This window comes from Pteronotus mesoamericanus, unplaced genomic scaffold (assembly GCF_021234165.1).
Source record: "Pteronotus mesoamericanus isolate MK-2021 breed Mesoamerican mustached bat unplaced genomic scaffold, CSHL_Meso_final contig_657, whole genome shotgun sequence".
Lineage (NCBI taxonomy): Eukaryota > Metazoa > Chordata > Mammalia > Chiroptera > Mormoopidae > Pteronotus > Pteronotus mesoamericanus.
Window position 1 is genome coordinate 1,508,441 of NW_026555229.1, and position 17,668 is coordinate 1,526,108.

At 44.3% G+C, this 17,668-nt stretch overlaps 1 protein-coding gene across 3 annotated transcripts in view; it reads left to right on the forward strand.

Moving 5' to 3' along the window:
* The window catches only part of LCOR (ligand dependent nuclear receptor corepressor), a 131,120-nt gene extending 124,287 nt beyond the window's left edge, over positions 1–6,833 (forward strand). For all 3 annotated transcript variants that reach the window (XM_054581297.1, XM_054581296.1, XM_054581298.1), the window contains one exon: positions 1,723–6,833. In XM_054581297.1, coding sequence (XP_054437272.1) covers positions 1,723–6,640 — 4,918 coding nt within the window. In that variant the 3' untranslated portion in view covers positions 6,641–6,833. The remainder of the gene's footprint in view (positions 1–1,722) is intronic.
* Positions 6,834–17,668: the final 10,835 nt, after the last annotated feature.

Sequence of the window (17,668 nt, forward strand, 5' to 3'; positions counted from 1 at the left end):
TGAGTCCTACAGTTGGAATGACTTAACAGTCCCTCACCTAATGGTGTCACTGGTGACTCCCTTGTTCTGAGGGAAGGCGGTGATTACCATGCTCACACAGTATAAGCTTTTTTCTTGTAAAGCAGTTTTAACAACGGATTTCAGTAATAGTTTCTTGATTTTATTATGTTTTGTATTTAGATGTGTTTCAGCACTTTATTCACACTTGGTCTTAAAACCTCCCTGAGCCAGGAACAGAGAAATAAAATTGAGTGCCTGCTTTTTGTGCTTTGTGCTTTATGTACATTATGTAATATCTCACGATAATCCTTTGAAATATTGATATTTGGTTCCAGCTTACAGGTGAGAAAACCAAGGTTCAGAAAGTTTAAATAATTTGTCTCAGATTTTGTAGATAGTAAATGTCAGACCCAGAAGTAGAATATAGTTTTTTTAGATTCCACAATATTGCTCTTTCCACTAAAATCCAACTGCTCCAGAGGCCAAAGCAGGGTTGGAGTGGGGGTAGGAGGCTGATGTAGGGTACCTAGGCTAACCTTCCTATAAGGCACCTCATGGCTGGGAGATAAAGTCACAGATTGAAGAAAAGAAGAATTAGCTAGAAGATATTATCAAGCACCATCTGTTCAGCACATTTATTAAGCTGCTCTCAGTGCTCTGCCCTGTTACATGAAGAGTCAGATAATAGGCTCCTGAGGAAATACAATCCAGAGAGAGACTGAGAAATTGTATAAAACTCCAGAACATTGGGGCACTCCAGCTGCATGGGTTTAGTAAGAACAGACATCCAGAAACACAAAGCAGCTCTTAAAAACACTAGACTGTCTACCCAGGAATTGTCTTTAGCTTGTTTTGTATCTTGTGTCACCCTTTCCTACTGCCCCCACTGTCTAGCTTAAACTCATAAGAGTTGTCCTGGATAACTTATAGAAATGGTTGAAAGGGGTTCCTTAATGTATAATCGAAAGACTTCCTATGGATTATTATAAAATGTTTATTCAAGGTCTAAGAGAATGACACAGTGGGGCTTGACCGAGACATAATACTGCTTCGTACTGACAGAACCTTACAGCTTAGAATGTCATTTCATATCTGTTTCCTCACTTACAGGCTAGGTGGCTAGCCTGTAAACTGCTTGTCATTCCATTTTTCAGTGTTTGAAATGTGAAATTATTGATCTGTCTTCCTCCACGCCCTAGGGAAAGGGTAGAAGGATTCTGGCATTGTTACATGCAGAATTAAGTCTAGCCAGTTGGTCGTATTGAGAAACCATATTAAAGCTATCATTTCTCTAAGTATTTTTAAAACAATGTGTCTGAATTTTTGTCAGTGTTACAGACTTATAAACCAATAATTACTTAACCAGGCCTAAAACAAAAGTATATGTTGAGCAACTGGAGTTAATAATGTGGCCAAAATTTTATTTTTTGAAAAGAATTTTTTTATTTTCAATATTTCTTCTTTAGAAGATAAAAATTATTTGTGAATGATCACTTAAAAAATATGAAGGATGTTGTCACTAAAATTAAGAATAGAACAGCTTTATATTTTAATTAGGTAAATACTCATTTATTGAGTCAAAAGTATATGGGCATTTAGAAGCAGTGTTGGCCAAAGTGTTCACTCTCTTTACAACATGAGTAACATAAAGTGAATTTCATGTAAAAATTATTCTTTGGAAAATGACCATACTCATTGCCTTCTTTCTCTTTGTCTGTCTAGTGAGAACTCAACAGAGGCAATAGCAGTAGATTCTAACAATCAGTCGAAGTCCCCCCTGGAGAAGTTTATGGTCAAACTGTGCACTCATCATCAGAAGCAGTTCATTCGTGTTCTGAACGATCTGTACACTGAATCTCAGCCGGGCACCGAGGACCTGCGACCTTCCGACTCTGGAGCAATGGATGCATCCACTTGCAATGCTGGTTGCGCCCAGCTAGGCACCAAACATAAGGAAAATGATGCTTTGTGTCTCGATATGAAGTCTCCTCCTTCTGCAGACTTGACACTAGGCTCATCAGGCTCTCACAGCCCTCTGTGCTTGGCAGAAAAGGCCATGAAGGAGTCTCCTCCCGAGACAAACTCTGTAGATGGAAGAGAGAATGCCTTGACTGTTGTCCAGAAAGATTCCTCTGAACTTCCAACCACTAAACCTAATTCTGGGAGTTCAGTGGATAGTGTCACTCCGGGATACCTCAGTACATCTAACTCTTCCTTGTTCAACTTCCATCACATCTCCAAGAGCTTGGAGGGGCAAACCACTGGACAGGAGCAAGACACAAGTGTGAAAATGCGTGAGGATGGCAAAGACCATGTGCAGAGTTCAGCTTTAGTAGAAAGTCTAATTGCAGGAAAAATGGCAGCTGAGAATAATGAGGAGAACAGCAGCTGTGTTGTTTCTCAAAGAAATTCATTCAAAGCTTTATCAGAAGAGGCTTGGGACTCAGGGTTTATGGGGAATTCATCTAGAACTGCTGACAAAGAGAATACTTTACAGTGTAGTTCAAAAACACTTTTGCGCCAGGACTTAGAGGCAAGTGAACAAGATTCAAGGCCAAAGCAAGAGAACCATCTTCACTCACTAGGAAGAAATAAGGTGGGGTACCATTTGCATCCCAGTGATAAGGGCCAGTTTGATCATTCCAAAGATGGTCGGTTAGCTCCCAGCCCCATGCCAGCTGTGCACAAAGCATCTAATGGACATTCACGAACCAAGATGCTACCAGCTTCCATCAAGACAGCTCGGAAGGGTAAAAGGGCATCAGGACTGAGGATAAATGATTATGATAACCAGTGTGATGTCGTTTATATCAGTCAGCCAATAACAGAATGCCACTTTGAGAATCAAAGATCAATATTGTCTTCTCGGAAAACAGCTAGAAAGAGTACTCGAGGATACTTTTTCAATGGGGATTGTTGTGAGCTGCCAACTGTTCGCACGCTGGCCAGAAATTTACACTCCCAGGAGAAAGAAAGCTGCTCCACCCTGGTGTCAGAGGCAGTGGTCACTACCAAGCAGACGTCGGAGGCCGTGGTCACTCCCAAGCCGACGTCAGAGGCTGTGGTCACTCCCAAGCCGACGTCGGTGGCGGTGGTCACTCCCAAGCAGACGTCGGAGGCAGAGGTCACTCCCAAGCAGACGTCGGAGGCCATGGTCACACCCAAGCAGACGTCGGAGGCCGTGGTCACTCCCAAGCAGACGTCGGAGGCGGTGGTCACTCCCAAGCAGACGTCGGAGGCCGTGGTCACACCCAAGCAGACGTCGGAGGCGGTGGTCACTCCCAAGCCGACGTCGGAGGCGGTGGTCACTCCCAAGCAGACGTCGGAGGCCGAGGTCACTCCCAAGCAGACGTCGGAGGCCGTGGTCACTCCCAAGCAGACGTCGGAGGCGGTGGTCACTCCCAAGCAGACGTCGGAGGCCGTGGTCACTCCCAAGCCGACGTCGGAGGCGGTGGTCACTCCCAAGCCGACGTCGGAGGCCGTGGTCACTCCCAAGCAGACGTCGGAGGCGGTGGTCACACCCAAGCAGACGTCGGAGGCCGTGGTTACACCCAAGCAGACGTCGGAGGCCGTGGTCACTCCCAAGCAGACGTCGGAGGCGGTGGACACTCCCAAGCAGACCCTTGTAATTTCAGCCCCGAGACCTATTGTAGATGTGCAGCTTCCCAGAGAAGACAACACTGAAGAGCCTAGTAAAGAAATAACCTCCCTCAAGGAAGGAGACAGAAATGATTCATCTGGAAAGGAATCTCAAGAGCCCGAGGTTTGCCCCACAGTGAATAAACCCAATCCAAGCAGCTCGCCAAGGTCAGAGGAAATGACAGCCTCCGGCCTGCTGTGGCCTATCCCTGCTTGCCTTCCTAAAGAGGACATGCTCGAAGGCAACTCCATGGTCTCAGTTCCTATGGCAAGTGGGATATCTTCCCCTGAGCAAGACCAACAACCAGTTGAACTGCTGGATACAAAGGAGATGAATGAACCTGAAGACTGTCACCTGGTTCCCTCTACTGAGAGCATTTCTGAGGAAGGCAGTGAAGATGTTGTTTCTAGGCCTTGTTCTTCTCCTGAAACAGTCTGTAGAGTGGAAAGTCCTCTGTGCTCAGAAAATCAAAGTCCCCCAATGCACTTGGAGCCTCCCGCGAGCCTGGGAAAGGCTGAGGATGAACAAAGCATCAGTACTGAGGCCGAAACTGAGGATGTTCAGGAGCTATATACTGAGAGCAGCACTTTTACTAAGGAAAACCCCAGTCAAAGTGAGGAAAGTGAGACAGCAGGTGATACAGGAAAATCAGAGGAAGAGGGCAGTGATATAAAACATCCTTCAGAAAAAGATCTGTGTGAACAAAACATTGACTCACCTGAGGAGAACTCCGACAAGAAGAAGAAAAGTAAAAAATTCCCCGAGGCCTCTGACAGGTGCCTAAGAAGTCAACTTTCAGATTCTTCCTCTGTTGACAAGGGCCTAAGGAATCAAAGTTCAGGTTCTTCCTCTGTTTGTCCTGAAGTCAAGGTTTCTAAAAATCCTGGTGCAAAACGTTCTAAAAAAGAAGGGTACCCTGGTGGGACAACCCCTGAGAGCTTCCTGACCGAGGGTCTCCATCCAAAAGCTGTGGAGGACACCGAGAACCTGGATGCTAATGAAAATCCCTCTGAGAAGGATGCTGAGTGGGAGAATGAAGGAGGTGGGATCATCACCAGGCAGACTTTTAAAAACATGCTGGCGAAAGAGGTGCAAGGGGAAGAAGGAGGTATTTTCCCCAGCAGCGATCCTGCAACTATAGTTGGCCAGCCCCTGCCTGGAGAGAGACTGGAAATCTATGTCCAGTCTAAGTTAGGTGAGAAAAATGCTCATGACCCCTTAGAAAGTGTCCCGTGTACTTTACCAGAGCAATCAGAAGAGAACCGAGGACCTCCTCCTGCACAAGATGTGGAGGAGGTTGTAAATGAGGTGGACAGTGCAGACACCCAGCATAAAGGTGAGCATAGCAATGTGCCAGCCAGTGCACTTGGATTGTCAGTTAGTGGAGGTGGTGACACTGCTGGACCCCCAAAATGGGCACCAAGGCTCACAAGACAGACCTCTTTGACCTACAACCTAAGACATGCTCATTCTCTGGACCCCTTGGATACTACAAAAGTGACTTCAGAAAAGGAAGCAGCACAAGAAAACCCAGCACCAAAGGACGATGAAGCTTCAGAGAGCAGAGATTCCTTAGAAGAGGATGATGTGGAAGCAGTGGTTGATGACCAGCCAAAGTTTGTGGAATGGTGTGCTGAGGAGGAAAACCAGGAGCTGATCGCCAACTTCAACGCCCAATATGTAAAAGTTCAGAAGGGCTGGATCCAGTTGGAGAAAGAAGGCCAGCCAACACCAAGAGCAAGGAACAAGTCAGACAAACTGAAGGAGATTTGGAAGAGCAAGAAAAGGTCACGGAAATGCAGGGGTTCGTTGGAGGCTCAGAAGCTTTCTCCTGTTCAGATGCTGTTTATGACAAACTTTAAACTATCTAATGTTTGTAAATGGTTCTTAGAGACAACTGAAACCCGGTCTCTGGTAATCGTGAAGAAGCTCAATACTCGTCTTCCAGGAGACACTCCCCCTGTCAAGCATCCTCTTCAGAAATACTCACCTTCCAGCCTGTACCCCAGTTCAGTACAGGCTGAACGCCTGAAAAAACACTTGAAGAAATTTCCCGGAGCTACTCCTGCTAAGAACAACTGGAAAACACAGAAGCTTTGGGCTAAATTTCGAGAGAATCCTGACCAAGCAGAGCCAGAGAATGGCAGTGACCTCAGCATTGGCCCCGGTTCTGAAGACAACAAAGAGGAAGTCAAGGAAGGTAGAAATAGCCATCCTCCCACAAGCTCACCTACTCCAGCCAGTACCCGGATCCTTAGAAAATATTCCAATATTCGAGGGAAGCTCAGAGCCCAGCAACGCTTGATCAAGAATGAAAGAAAGGAAAGCCCAGTCGGTCTGGCTGTGGAAGGTAAACAGACTTGTAAAAGTGTGTGCATCAACCCTCTGATGTCCCCCAAGTTTGCCCTGCAAGTGGATGCAAATGGGTTTCCCATTAAGCCCAAGAGAACTGAAGGAATGAAAGGGAAGAAAGGGAAGCAGACGCCTGAAATCTTGCCGAAAACAGAAGTTCAGAATAAACGCAAGAGGACCGAAGGTGGCAGCACTCAGGACAGGAAGGACAGGGGACCTGTGATGAAAGCCAGCAAAGAAAAGAATATTGATGGAGCCACCAAAACCCCTGCTGCCAAGAAACCAGCTGCAAGGGACAGGGTCAGCCAAATGTCCAAAAAGATATCTTTGAAAGAGAATAAAGTGAAGAATCCTAAAAAGTCCTCTGGGAAGAACCGCCCTCCCTCCAGGAGAGAAAAAGAGAATACAAACAAAAGACCTACCCAGCCCACTGCCTTGGAGACAGTGACAAAACCTGCAAAGCAAAAAGGGGCAGGTGAATCCTCTTCAAGGCCACAGAAAACCGCAAACAGGAAGCCGAGCAGTGGAAAGGCTCGGGCCAGACCCTCGACGAAAACCCCAGAGAACAGTGCAGCCCAGAGGAAGCGAAAGCTGAAGGCAAAGCTGGACTCTTCCCACAGCAAGCGGAGGCGGCTGGATGCAAAGTGATCGAAGGGTGGTAGCCAAGAGTAAAACTGTTCTATAGAAGTAACCCTTTATTTTGCATTAACTAAATTCGCTTTTATAAGCTTATCAAGCCTTTCAAATCTGCAGTTAATGAAGACCACCACACTTTAGATGTCAGAAAATGCATCTCAGATGGAGAAGGGAACTTGCAGAGTCTTTCTCTGAGGCTGAGTAAGGGAAGTTATATATTATATTCTGGTTGTTCCTTGGGTTTTAAACTTGGAACCAAGCAGTTTTAGTTTTTAAAAGTACAGTGCCTTATTTATCCTTTTTGTGTTTAAAATTTACAAAAGCTAAAAAGCTGATCTATGTGATTAAAGGCTTGTATTTTATACTTGATGCACAAGCACTTGTACTGTAGCCGAGAAGACCACCATCATGCACATAAAAGTAGCTTTCCAGCCGCTCCCTGCCATGTCTGTACATGAACAGATGCTCCTCTTTGCAAACCCCAGCAGTGAACTTCCCTCTCTGTCTTGTTTGTTTAAATGATATTTGAAAGCTAAACCAAATCATTTTTATGGTATGTGGAGAATGCAGAGGGCATTTATAATTGTTGTAAAAGGCTAATATTTCTGTTACCCTTTTTAAAAACTCGTATTCATTGTTGGTCACTCCTCTTACTTTTGATTTTTCTCACTTGAAAAAGATGGATTCTAAATTATGTGCCCATGAGACAAAACGTGTGTTATCAGGTGTGAATTTTGGTTCATGACCTCTAAAAAGTATTTGCATTACTTGTTCTTATCATCCTTTTCATTTTTGCATTTTTGGCCTTTTAAGCTTGCTAGCATTTCAGCAGGGTTTTGTTTTTGTTTCCCCCACCCCCACCCCGCTGTAGCTATAATTTGCCAATTAGGATAAGAGTAACAATTCTAATTTTCTTTTTTATCCTAAGTACTTTTATATTCAAAGAAAGCCAAAATGTTATTTCCGGTAATAGAAAAGTTTAGGAGTGTGCGTGTGCTTGTGCATTTAGGTGCATTTGCCTCTGGCTCTCAGCCACAAATGTCTCCCAAGCCTAGTTCCACAGTAAAAATTTTCTCTTCCCTGTGTGCAATGCTAGGGAGTTCATGAGCTGGGTAATCAACACAGGCCACGTAGTCAAATGTGGCCCGGGGTTTCTATGAGTATCCCGCAAACTACTTTGGCATTGGACTCAGAAAGGTCAAAAGAGCACAGAGTTATGTAAAGGTCACAGCAAACTTGCAGTTGGAGGAAGCGGCTTCCATCTCTCATAGTGGGCCTACAGGCCCTGCGCCTGGAGCTGATGTTCGTGTGGATGTACATGGTTAGAGTGGGTATCCGTTCTGATTGGTTAGCACCATACTCATAGTTCACGCTTGTAGTATCACTCCTGCCTCTGCCATGTCAGGCTCAAAAGTGAGAGCTGCACTATTTGTAACTGATAATGTTTGCCTTTCCCAAGTGAAGCCTGAAATGGGTACATTGGCTTTACCTTGGTGCCTATAATATTGCTCCATCTTAACAGTGTGTACTCAACATTTCCATTGGGCCACTCTACAAAAAAAGCTTGGTTGTTAAAGCCTCAACCAGCTTCTCTAACATGCTCTGTCACCAAAATAGGCTTGTATGGATAGTTGCTACTCTGTCTTTTCTATTGAAAATTGTTCCATTTAGATTGTTGAGGTCAGTTTAGATAAATCAGAATGACTTTTGTTCGTGCTTTACTTCATTTAGATCATGATAAAGCAGGCCTTCTACCCAAGCTGTAAAAGGCTTGCTATATATGTACAATGAAAACTTCTGATGATTGGTTAGTACTGGAGAAAAGCATTTGATTCATGGGAAATTAAGAACTGTGTTGAATTTCATAGATAGTGAAGCTTGTTATCTTCAGTAGAGCCTTGATTTTTTTTTTTTTCCCTAATGTCTCCTCTTTCCCACAAGCCTCTTTTTTTTTTTTTTTTAATCTTTTTAATATCTTTGACTATGGCCATTCAAGAGCTACCTATATTAATGAAACTGCTGAGTGTGTATGTTGGCAACCCTTTCTCAGCATTAAGTTGCACAGAAGCATTAATATGTTTTCAGTAAGTTCATTTAATCTTTAAAAAATGGTTTTAAAGTTTAAAGTGTCTTTTTGTAGAGTTGTCACTGGATATTGTTTTTGTGGTGACTTACAGCTGAGGATTGCCGATGTCAGGTATGCTGATTCCTGTACATACGTTCAAGGTGCCCCCTTAGCTGCATATAGACTACCTTGGAAGGATGCTTGTATTAGGTTAGAGAGAGGTGTGAGGCAGTAAGTGGGTGGAACTGTTCCAGTTCCAGGTTTATAATTCATTCCATTACTGTGCTGAGTTCTTTCTCTTGTAAAAGCTTACTTCAAGATAATAGCCTTCTCTCTCATTCTAAAAAGCATTTGAAAAAAGTTATCAATATGTATGTATTTATTTATACACCTAACAATGCAATGGATCATCTTTAAAATCAATTTACACTTTATAGTAGTGACTACATTTAAATAGACTGGGATTCTACCTAATTATGAGATTAAAAGTTTAGAATTATTTTTGTATTTGTTGAATCTTGTTTTTCCTGATTCAGTTAATTTTGCTAATAGAAGGAAGAAAGAAAAAACAAACTCAAGGGCTGACTCTGGAAGGCCCTTGTACACTTACAGCAAACCCTGTCCCCCAGACACCTGCAAGCCCCAGGCTTGACACTGACTCAAGTCTCCCCTTGTCTCCCCTCTCTTGCAAAGACCTCCTTCTCATCGCCATCTTCACAGTATGGCTTGCCACCAGGTGCAAGGGCAGTCTGTCCCACATTCTGGATCCCAAATCAGAAGGGAATTCTGCTCCTCGGCCTGTGCTCAGTGAAGTCGCTGTCCCAATGCTAGAGCTGAAGTGGATGACTAGAGACCACTGGCATGACCTCTCAGCTTTTGGAGGAGCTGGGAGCTGCCTGGGCACCCATCGCTGAAGCTCCCCCGTAGCTCCCCAGAGCCGGGCCTTCTTCTGGAGACCCACTTTCTATCCCATGAGGCTTCCTGGGTCTGGGAGGACACCATGGAGACTGCTGCCCCAGTCGGGTCTGGGCTCACCCCGGCACTGCTACATGTAGCAGCAGTCTTGCAGCACAGCAAGAAGGCCACGAACCTTTGTTCTGCTCTTGAGGCTTCCTGCATAGGAATGTTCTTGGTGTCTGTTCATCTGCAATTGCTGGTTCCTTCAGTCCCTTAGGTAGGCCAGTTCTATTGTGTCTGTGTTTTATTAAAGACTTCTACACAAGCCTTACCTAAAAAATAATCTGAGGCTGTGGCTTTCGTGCCTCACTGTTGCTGTAGCATATGGGTAGAGGTGTGCAGTTAGTCATCCCTTCACACGTGCAGGGCTTTTGATTGAGCCCTCAACAGATCACATACTGGGCAGGTGAATTTCTCACTGTTCAGGCAGGTCATCAATAAAACACTTCTAGTTACATAGACCTGAAGTTTGGTCTCTTTACTGCCTTGTGATGGATTCTGTGGTGAGGGCAAGAGCTGTCACTCATTTATGGGCAGCATGCCTATTGCTCAGTGGACCTAAGAGCCGATAGGAAAGGGCAACGTACTATGTGATGCAAGCGAGAGAGGCTCTAGTGTCACCAGCAACCAGTCTGGGGGCTTGTCATCACACCTGGGACTGGGATGGAATTTCCCAAGATGCTGGCCCAGGGACCACACCGAGTCCTTTTGGTTTTAGAGCTCCCTTTTGGCTTAGAGATGCTCTATCAAGAGTCTGCAGTCTGTGTGGTGGTCAATCTTTTGCAAATAAAAGTGTTGGAACAAAGCTATACCCATTTGTGTGTGCATTGCCTGTGGCTGCTTTCCTGCTGAGCTGCCACAGAGACAGTGTGGCCCACAAAGCCAGATATTTACTATCTGGCCCTTTAAGAAAAAGTTTGCTGATCTTGCTTGAGAAAATTACCTTTTCAGAAACAAACATTCCCTGATGTATCTTCTCCTTTCTGCTGCCTCTTTGCCTCTTTGTCCTCTTCTTTTCTTTGCCCTCTTACCTCAATTTTGTTCACCCTTTTACATTTCTTTATTTCTTCTCGCTGCAAAAGAGACAGGTTACATCATTGCTTTAGCACATTCAATGCTAACCGTCTCCTGAAACTTGAGCTACCTTAGCCTCATCTCTTCCCTTCAGAATCACCCATCTCAATAACCAAAATGAGGTCCCCTTTAGCCAAGAGTCAGAACCCATGAGCAAATAGGAATTCAGAATTCTAAAACAATGAGACCGAGGCCTCTCATTTCACTATTTTTGTCATAGACCCGATGCCAGCCTCACTTCTTGTTTATTGCTAAAGTAAGCCAAGATTTTGTCTCTTTCAAAATTAGTTGGATGTTATTTTCTGAACCTCACATTTAGATATGGAAAAAGACTCCACAGGGGGAAACAAAGTCTAATCACAAACCCAAAGCCTTGTATGCTATGTTATATTTGGGGCCAGCTTCTAGGAAAATAAACAATTGGCACTGATATTTTTTTCAGCCGCATGCTCTTTTTTCAAAATAATTCTATTAAGGGCAAGCCAACAAATAAAAAAGTAGAGGCTTGGAATGCTTTAGAAAAGAGTAATAGAAATTTTGAACATATTCTAACCTGAGTGTGACTGAGAGTCATGGTTAGTAATCTTTAGATAAATCCAGTCAACTTCCGAGCTGTTAGTCTTCTGCCTTCCCCAAAACTCAAGGATAAGTTTCTATGCTGTTTTTTAAAATGAAGTTGACTGTCAAGGTGGTGAAAAATTTTTGTATCCCCAAAAGAAGGGAACTGTTTCAGTTGTTTTGAAACATAATTATCATTTTGAATTCTTAGCTATAAATTTTTATCTTCTTATGACCTGATGCCCCCTGAAATACAAGCTTTTTCTGTAAGTATGAAATCACGTTTATATATATCATCACATTGGCAAGGCCATCCTCACATCTCAGCAGTAAGCACCGTTCCCCAAACTGTCTTCAGGGAAAAAATAAAAAGGTTATTGTATCTAAAACAAGCAGAATTATGGGAAGACTTTGAGGCAGCCATCAATATAATCATCCCGTGAAACATCAAAACAAACTGCTAAATTCTACAGTACATGGATTGGGAAACTTTGACGGCCCAACCTTCAGGTCAAAACCCAGAACTCATGCTGCTCCCGGCTCCGGGCCCTGTCAGGCTATGCTGGGGGCCTGGGGGACCACCTTGAGCGCTTGGCGAAGGGGATCCTTGCTCATGCTTTTGTCCTTGGAACTGAGCCAGAGCTGGTCAGTTCCTCCCATTACCACCCATCCGCCTGATCTTCCTTTTCATAGAGCTGCTCAGTACTTTGGAGCCATCCTTTGCTCTGTCCTTCAGAGGGGACATTGAGCAGTCATACTCGCCTGGTGAGCACAGTGACAGACAGGCTTTCTCACCTACCTGGGACCATTCCATTTAACACAAGGTACTCAGTAGGCCAGCCACATGAAAGTGTAGACTTCCTATTTAAAAAACAAAACAAAACAACAGGTTTTATAATATGCTAGAGATTGGAGGAATGCATTGTATCTTTTTTTCAAAGGGTTATTTATAAAAATAATAACAGGCCATATGTCGCCTTTGCAGTCTAGCATATAAAATATTTACTACCTGGCCCTTTACAGAAAAGGTTGACTGACCCTTGCAATATGTCACTCAAGATCAAATTTTGTGGACAGTTAGGTACAAACTTATTTTTTTCAGCATTGCAGCATTTCTTTCCTTTTGGATTTTTAGGGTATTTTGTGTTCATCTCACCGCAGGTCTGAGTAATTGTCCCTGAGTAATGTTTGTGCGTTAACAAGAAAATAACCCCTTCTATTGTTGATTGAATATTCATTGAATTGAAGACATACAACCTTACCTACTAGGATAAGTAGTTAAACTCAAAGGACAAAGTTTTAAACTACTGCAGGCTTTGTCATGTTTATGAATCAGGATGAACTTGACTCCGGAGAAGCCTTCCTCTATGGCAGTGCTCCACAAAGGGAGCCCTCTCCCAGCAAGCACAGGGCGTGTTAGTTTTACCCCCCGGAGCCCCTCTTCTCCTTGTGCAGCACATTTACACGTTTCTCCTTCCCCAGGCTTTGGTCATTGTGAACATAAATGGCTGGTCTTTGCCTGATGGAACCTTCTTGAACCCAGACCACCCATCCTCAGCTCTTTAAAATACCAGCATGTCAGTGGCACCTTCTTAGCACACCAGCAGCTTTAGACCGAAATTCAGAAAGCGCTGGCCTAGCCAGCAAAGCTGACCCAGTCTGGCCTGACTCTTGTCATTTTGAGGAGCCGTCTTGTCTTCTTTTGCTTCTGCCACCAGCCCCCTTCCTGGAGGCGTCTTCTCTGGAAAGTCTCGCACCTCCGTGTACTTCACTGAAGCATTCTGCCTTCTATAACTCTTGCTTTTCTTCTAATATTAGCCATTGGGCCCAAACGCTATTAAATTTATCAACTTTTTCACCCCCCATTGTTTTCTATAATCTACGCCTCCTGTCTTGTAGGTAAATCTTGTAGGATTGGGGAGCTAGTTTGTGGAAAGGATGCTATACAGGCAAGATTTGCATAATTTTGTATATTTATACCACAGGTAGAGATTAGTTTTAGAACCACTATAGTTCAAGGCTATTAGTTTCACCAGTGGTTTCTGCATTCTTAATAGTTCTAGGAGACTGTTAGTGACTGTGGTTTCAAATACATATTTAATACATATTTATACATGCCACTGTGGAATTTATTTCATTGTGTAAATAGTGATATTTTCCTGTTCAAATGCTTCTATAGAAAGTATTTATTTTTAACAAAAGAAATGAACTGTCAAAAGGGCTTTCCAAAACCGGGGTCTCCCTAGCCACCCATCCCCCCGCCCCCAGCTGCCCTGCTCGTCCACTGAACCTTCCAACAGCACAGTGAAGGCAGAAGGGTGAGGCCCTGAAACCCTCACTGTTCGGGGGATTCCGAACCTGAGTGTGTCCCCCACTGTCACCCCATCCTAGAACACAGTGTGTCTCCCACTATCGGTATGGCTGTGCCAGGTGTGGCACCATGGCTGGCCTCACGCAGCGCCCTCTTTGCATACACAGTTGGTACGTTCACTTATGTGCTTCAGCAACCTGTGCAGGGAAATGAGCCTTAGTTGTAACCCCAAGGAAATCCAAACCCATGCCTGTGGGATATGGAGAAACCACTGGTTGCCTAAAGAAAGCATTAAGTTGTATTTTATTCTCTCATGTTTGCAAAAGACACCTATGCCCACTCTCTTTAACCATGGGAGATAAGCATGTTTTCTTTCACACCTTGATAGTAGTCAGGAGCAAATGGCTCTCGTTCTCCTTCCCCGCCTCCCCCTCTGCATCTCAGCGAGCATGTGCGCAGATGTGGGCCTGCCCCACTGTAACCAGTGGTTACAGGACAAGACCATCTGTTCTAAGATGTGTGCAGCTTTACTTCTCAGGAGTCCTGGTCTGCAATTCAGAGCAGCCCTAGATGTCTCGGAACCGAGGCTTTCTGACCATGTTCCCCTTCCCTGCGCCCCCCTCCTGGGCACTCCTGCCTGGGCCTCCTTCTGTGGGGCTGGCAGGGCTGAGGGCTGCAGCTCCAGGACTGCAGAGAGCTTGGGACACGGCCACAGGGGATTTTGTCATCCATTTGAATCATACATTGTGTATTTACTTATAGCTTCCCTTTGTCTTTTCCAAACAAATGAGAAGGACACTTGAACAGTAATGCTGGAGAATGTTTTCTTTTCTTTTTTTTCTATGATACTATTTGTAAGCAAATCTGCTTTTAAGATGAAATGTGAATGGGTAACTAGGTGCCAGGGAATTTAGCACTGAACTAGACAGTCAGAACTTTTTTAAGCTTTGCAGGAATAATTAAATTTTGCTCGCATCTAAATGTTCACAAGAAGTAATGTTGTAAATAGTTTTTTAAAAAATATTTATTATATGTGCTGGATACAGATTCATGTTCTGAGTGATGATGGTTTGCATTGTAGTGTTGTAGAATATATTTTAAGCAGTGGATTTCCTTTCAGAACACAGTTCACACATGGAGAAAGAACAAAACCAGCAGGTTGAGAGCTGTTTGGGGCATTTGATCATAATGCTACATCAAATCCAAGCTTTAATTGCCCCCTCTTCTCATCTGGTTATGTTATATATTATATGTATGTGGGTGTGTGGGGGTGTGTGTGTGCGTGTGTGTGATGAATTGGTTAGTGGTCAGTCCCCGAACTGCAGAGCAGATTTCCAGGTGTTCTTTCTGATGTGTTGCCTATAAGCAATAAGATCCTAGGTAATAACATTTATTCCGGGTTCCGCGTGGGCCCTTGTCTCAGAGGATAGGGTGGGGGGGAGAACAGCTCTTGCTAAGACCTCTTGCCTTTGCCTGAGAGGTTGCTGTACTTGAATTTTTGCTTCTGTTTGTCTGCACGCTCCTTCCTGTCATAGAACTCTAGCAATGGGTGGGAAATCTGCCAGCACCAGACACATCAAAAATTGGGCATAGAGATTGAAAAATTATCTGTTTTCCATGAATTTGTAAGGGCTTCCAGCATCTAATTGAGACAGAGCTCATTTGGCTATAGAGTAAATGTAAGAACTGTTTACATTAGAAATTTAAATGGCCAATTTAAAGTCCTTTGACTCTATCTGACCCACCCCGCAAAGCTGGACCATCTCCTGGAGTCCTGTGCTGTGCCTGGGCTGGAAGTGTCTGAAGCCCCTTCAGGGCTGGGCTTAATCCTTTCAGGTGACTACAGAGAGGGCGGTGGCTCCTCCAAGCCTCCCAGCGTGTCCAGTTCAACAGGTTTCTAAGCTGTTTCGCAGCCTCTCCTTGTGACCGTAATAAACTTTACAAAAAATACCCCACACCCAAATAACCATTCATAGAATAATGTAGTTTTTTAGGCTTTTGGAATATGTCTTCTCTTTTGTATTTATGGTGGTGTTTGGAATTTTTCACTAGTGTTATTTTTAGATTGAAGTGGGTGCATTAGGATAAAACTTTCCATTGCTGAGCCTGAAAGCAAGCAAGAGGAAAGAAACTGACCTATGTCGTCATTGGGAAGGTGACTACTTGTGGTGGGAGGGCGGGGAGGGGACACTGTAGATTATGTGGGAGTAAAATAGAATTCTGGCCTGAGGTGCCCCAAGTCTCATTACTTTGTAATAAATAATCCCCTTATTAGCCTCCCTTAATCTCAACAGAAGCCTGCTGTTTACCCTCAGGGAACAAGTAGTTTTCAAAATTGAGCTCCTCCAAGGTCATTGGCTGATGCCTGTGTGCAGGCATTGGTCATCTTTGTGAACTCATGGCATTATTTCCCCATATGCATTATGATATTAAGACATTCAACCCCGACGTGAATGACAAGCACAGCCCAGGGCCCTACTTTAGGCCGGAGGTAATGCCTGTTGGGGGCCCGTGGGTCCTAGGAGGCCCATGCAGTTTAACTGAAGCTCAGGTGCCGTGTCGGTTTTTTATTCTTTTTAGGACCTATCAGATGAGTTTAGGGCAAGGGCTGCAGATCCGGCTGTGGACCCAGGGAGCTCCAAGATGAATCTCTACCGTTCCTTTAAAGGTCTTTCTGGTCCCTCCCAGTGTTGTCATTGCCGAGGTCAATCTCGTAGTTGTCCGATGTGCTCCTTTTTGCTGTCATGTGAGTCTTAGGCAGTGATCCAGATGCCCAAGGAGAGTCTCCGGAGGGCCCGCCCCTTCCCGGTACCAGTGTGTCCTCCTGACCTGTGTGCGTGTGGCCTTTCCAAAAACAATGAAGTGAGAAACTCTGCAGCTGGTTAGCAGATGTCAGCGTGCATCTCTTGGGCCTGGATTCCCACTGTGTTAGAGAGTGTAGGAAAATACTGTGTTGTTAATGGATGAAAATTCAATGTATGCTGTGAATTTGTTGGTTTGAAACATTGAAAAATTTTCATTAGACAATGTTTACATACCTCACCTGAAGAACCTTTGAGAGTGTATATATGAAATTTTAAAATATATTAAGTTGCTTTAAAACGATATGTATAGCTATAAAAGTTGAAGTTATTTTAACTTTGAATATGTACCAAGTCTCCTAAATAATGAAATCTTGTGGATTTTTTTGTGCTTCTGTGTTTTACTTTTCTATTAGGCTGCATAGGAAACTATGTCTTGTTGTTGGTGAAGGGGCCCTCACTGAAATCCAAGCTTGGAAGGATTTCCTTTGTTGTTTCAGACTTTTCTTGTTTGGTTTTGAGGGGTGGGGTGTGGAGCTAGAGGATGTGTGGGAGGGATCTATCCCATCAGCTTTTTCTAGGCGCTTATTTTACTGCAGCGTATTAAACTTCTTTGATATTAAAGTGTGTTTGTGTAGTCACTGGAAAGGGTATACAATGCATTGAAGCCCAGCATCCAACCCGTAAGCTAGAGGGAAGTGGACAAGTTGCCAAAAGGAACCAAAAAGCAATACTTCCTAATACTCCTGCCTCACCCTAGGCCCCCCTGCCCACCAGCTGGGCTTAAAAGAACAAGGTTGGCTGGATCTATGGCCATTTTGTGAGTCGTGCCTGACTTCGAGGTAAAGAAAACACAGAGGGCAGACCCTTGGGGATTCCCATGGCAGAGTTGGACAGGTAGCAGTGCCTCAGCTTCAGGGGAGGGAGCAATGGCCTTCTCCTGGCTTCTGGCTTCAGGTAAGCGGCTCTTAAATAAGGGGGTGATACATGCACCCACCAGGAAGGGCTGCCCTTGCTCTCTGTGGCCCACGTTGGGGTATGGCCGAAAGGTGGCAGGAAATCTTTCCATTTACTTGCCTCATGACCTGTTTCATTATATTCTTTTTAAAAAACATTTTTAAAAAGATTTTATTTACTTACTTTAAAAGAGAGGGGAAGGGAGGGAGAAGGAAAGGGAGAGAAATGTCAATGTGTGAGAGAGCCATTGATTAGTTGCCTCTCACACGCCCCCAACTGGGGACCTGGCCCACAACCCAGGCATGGGTTGTCCTGAC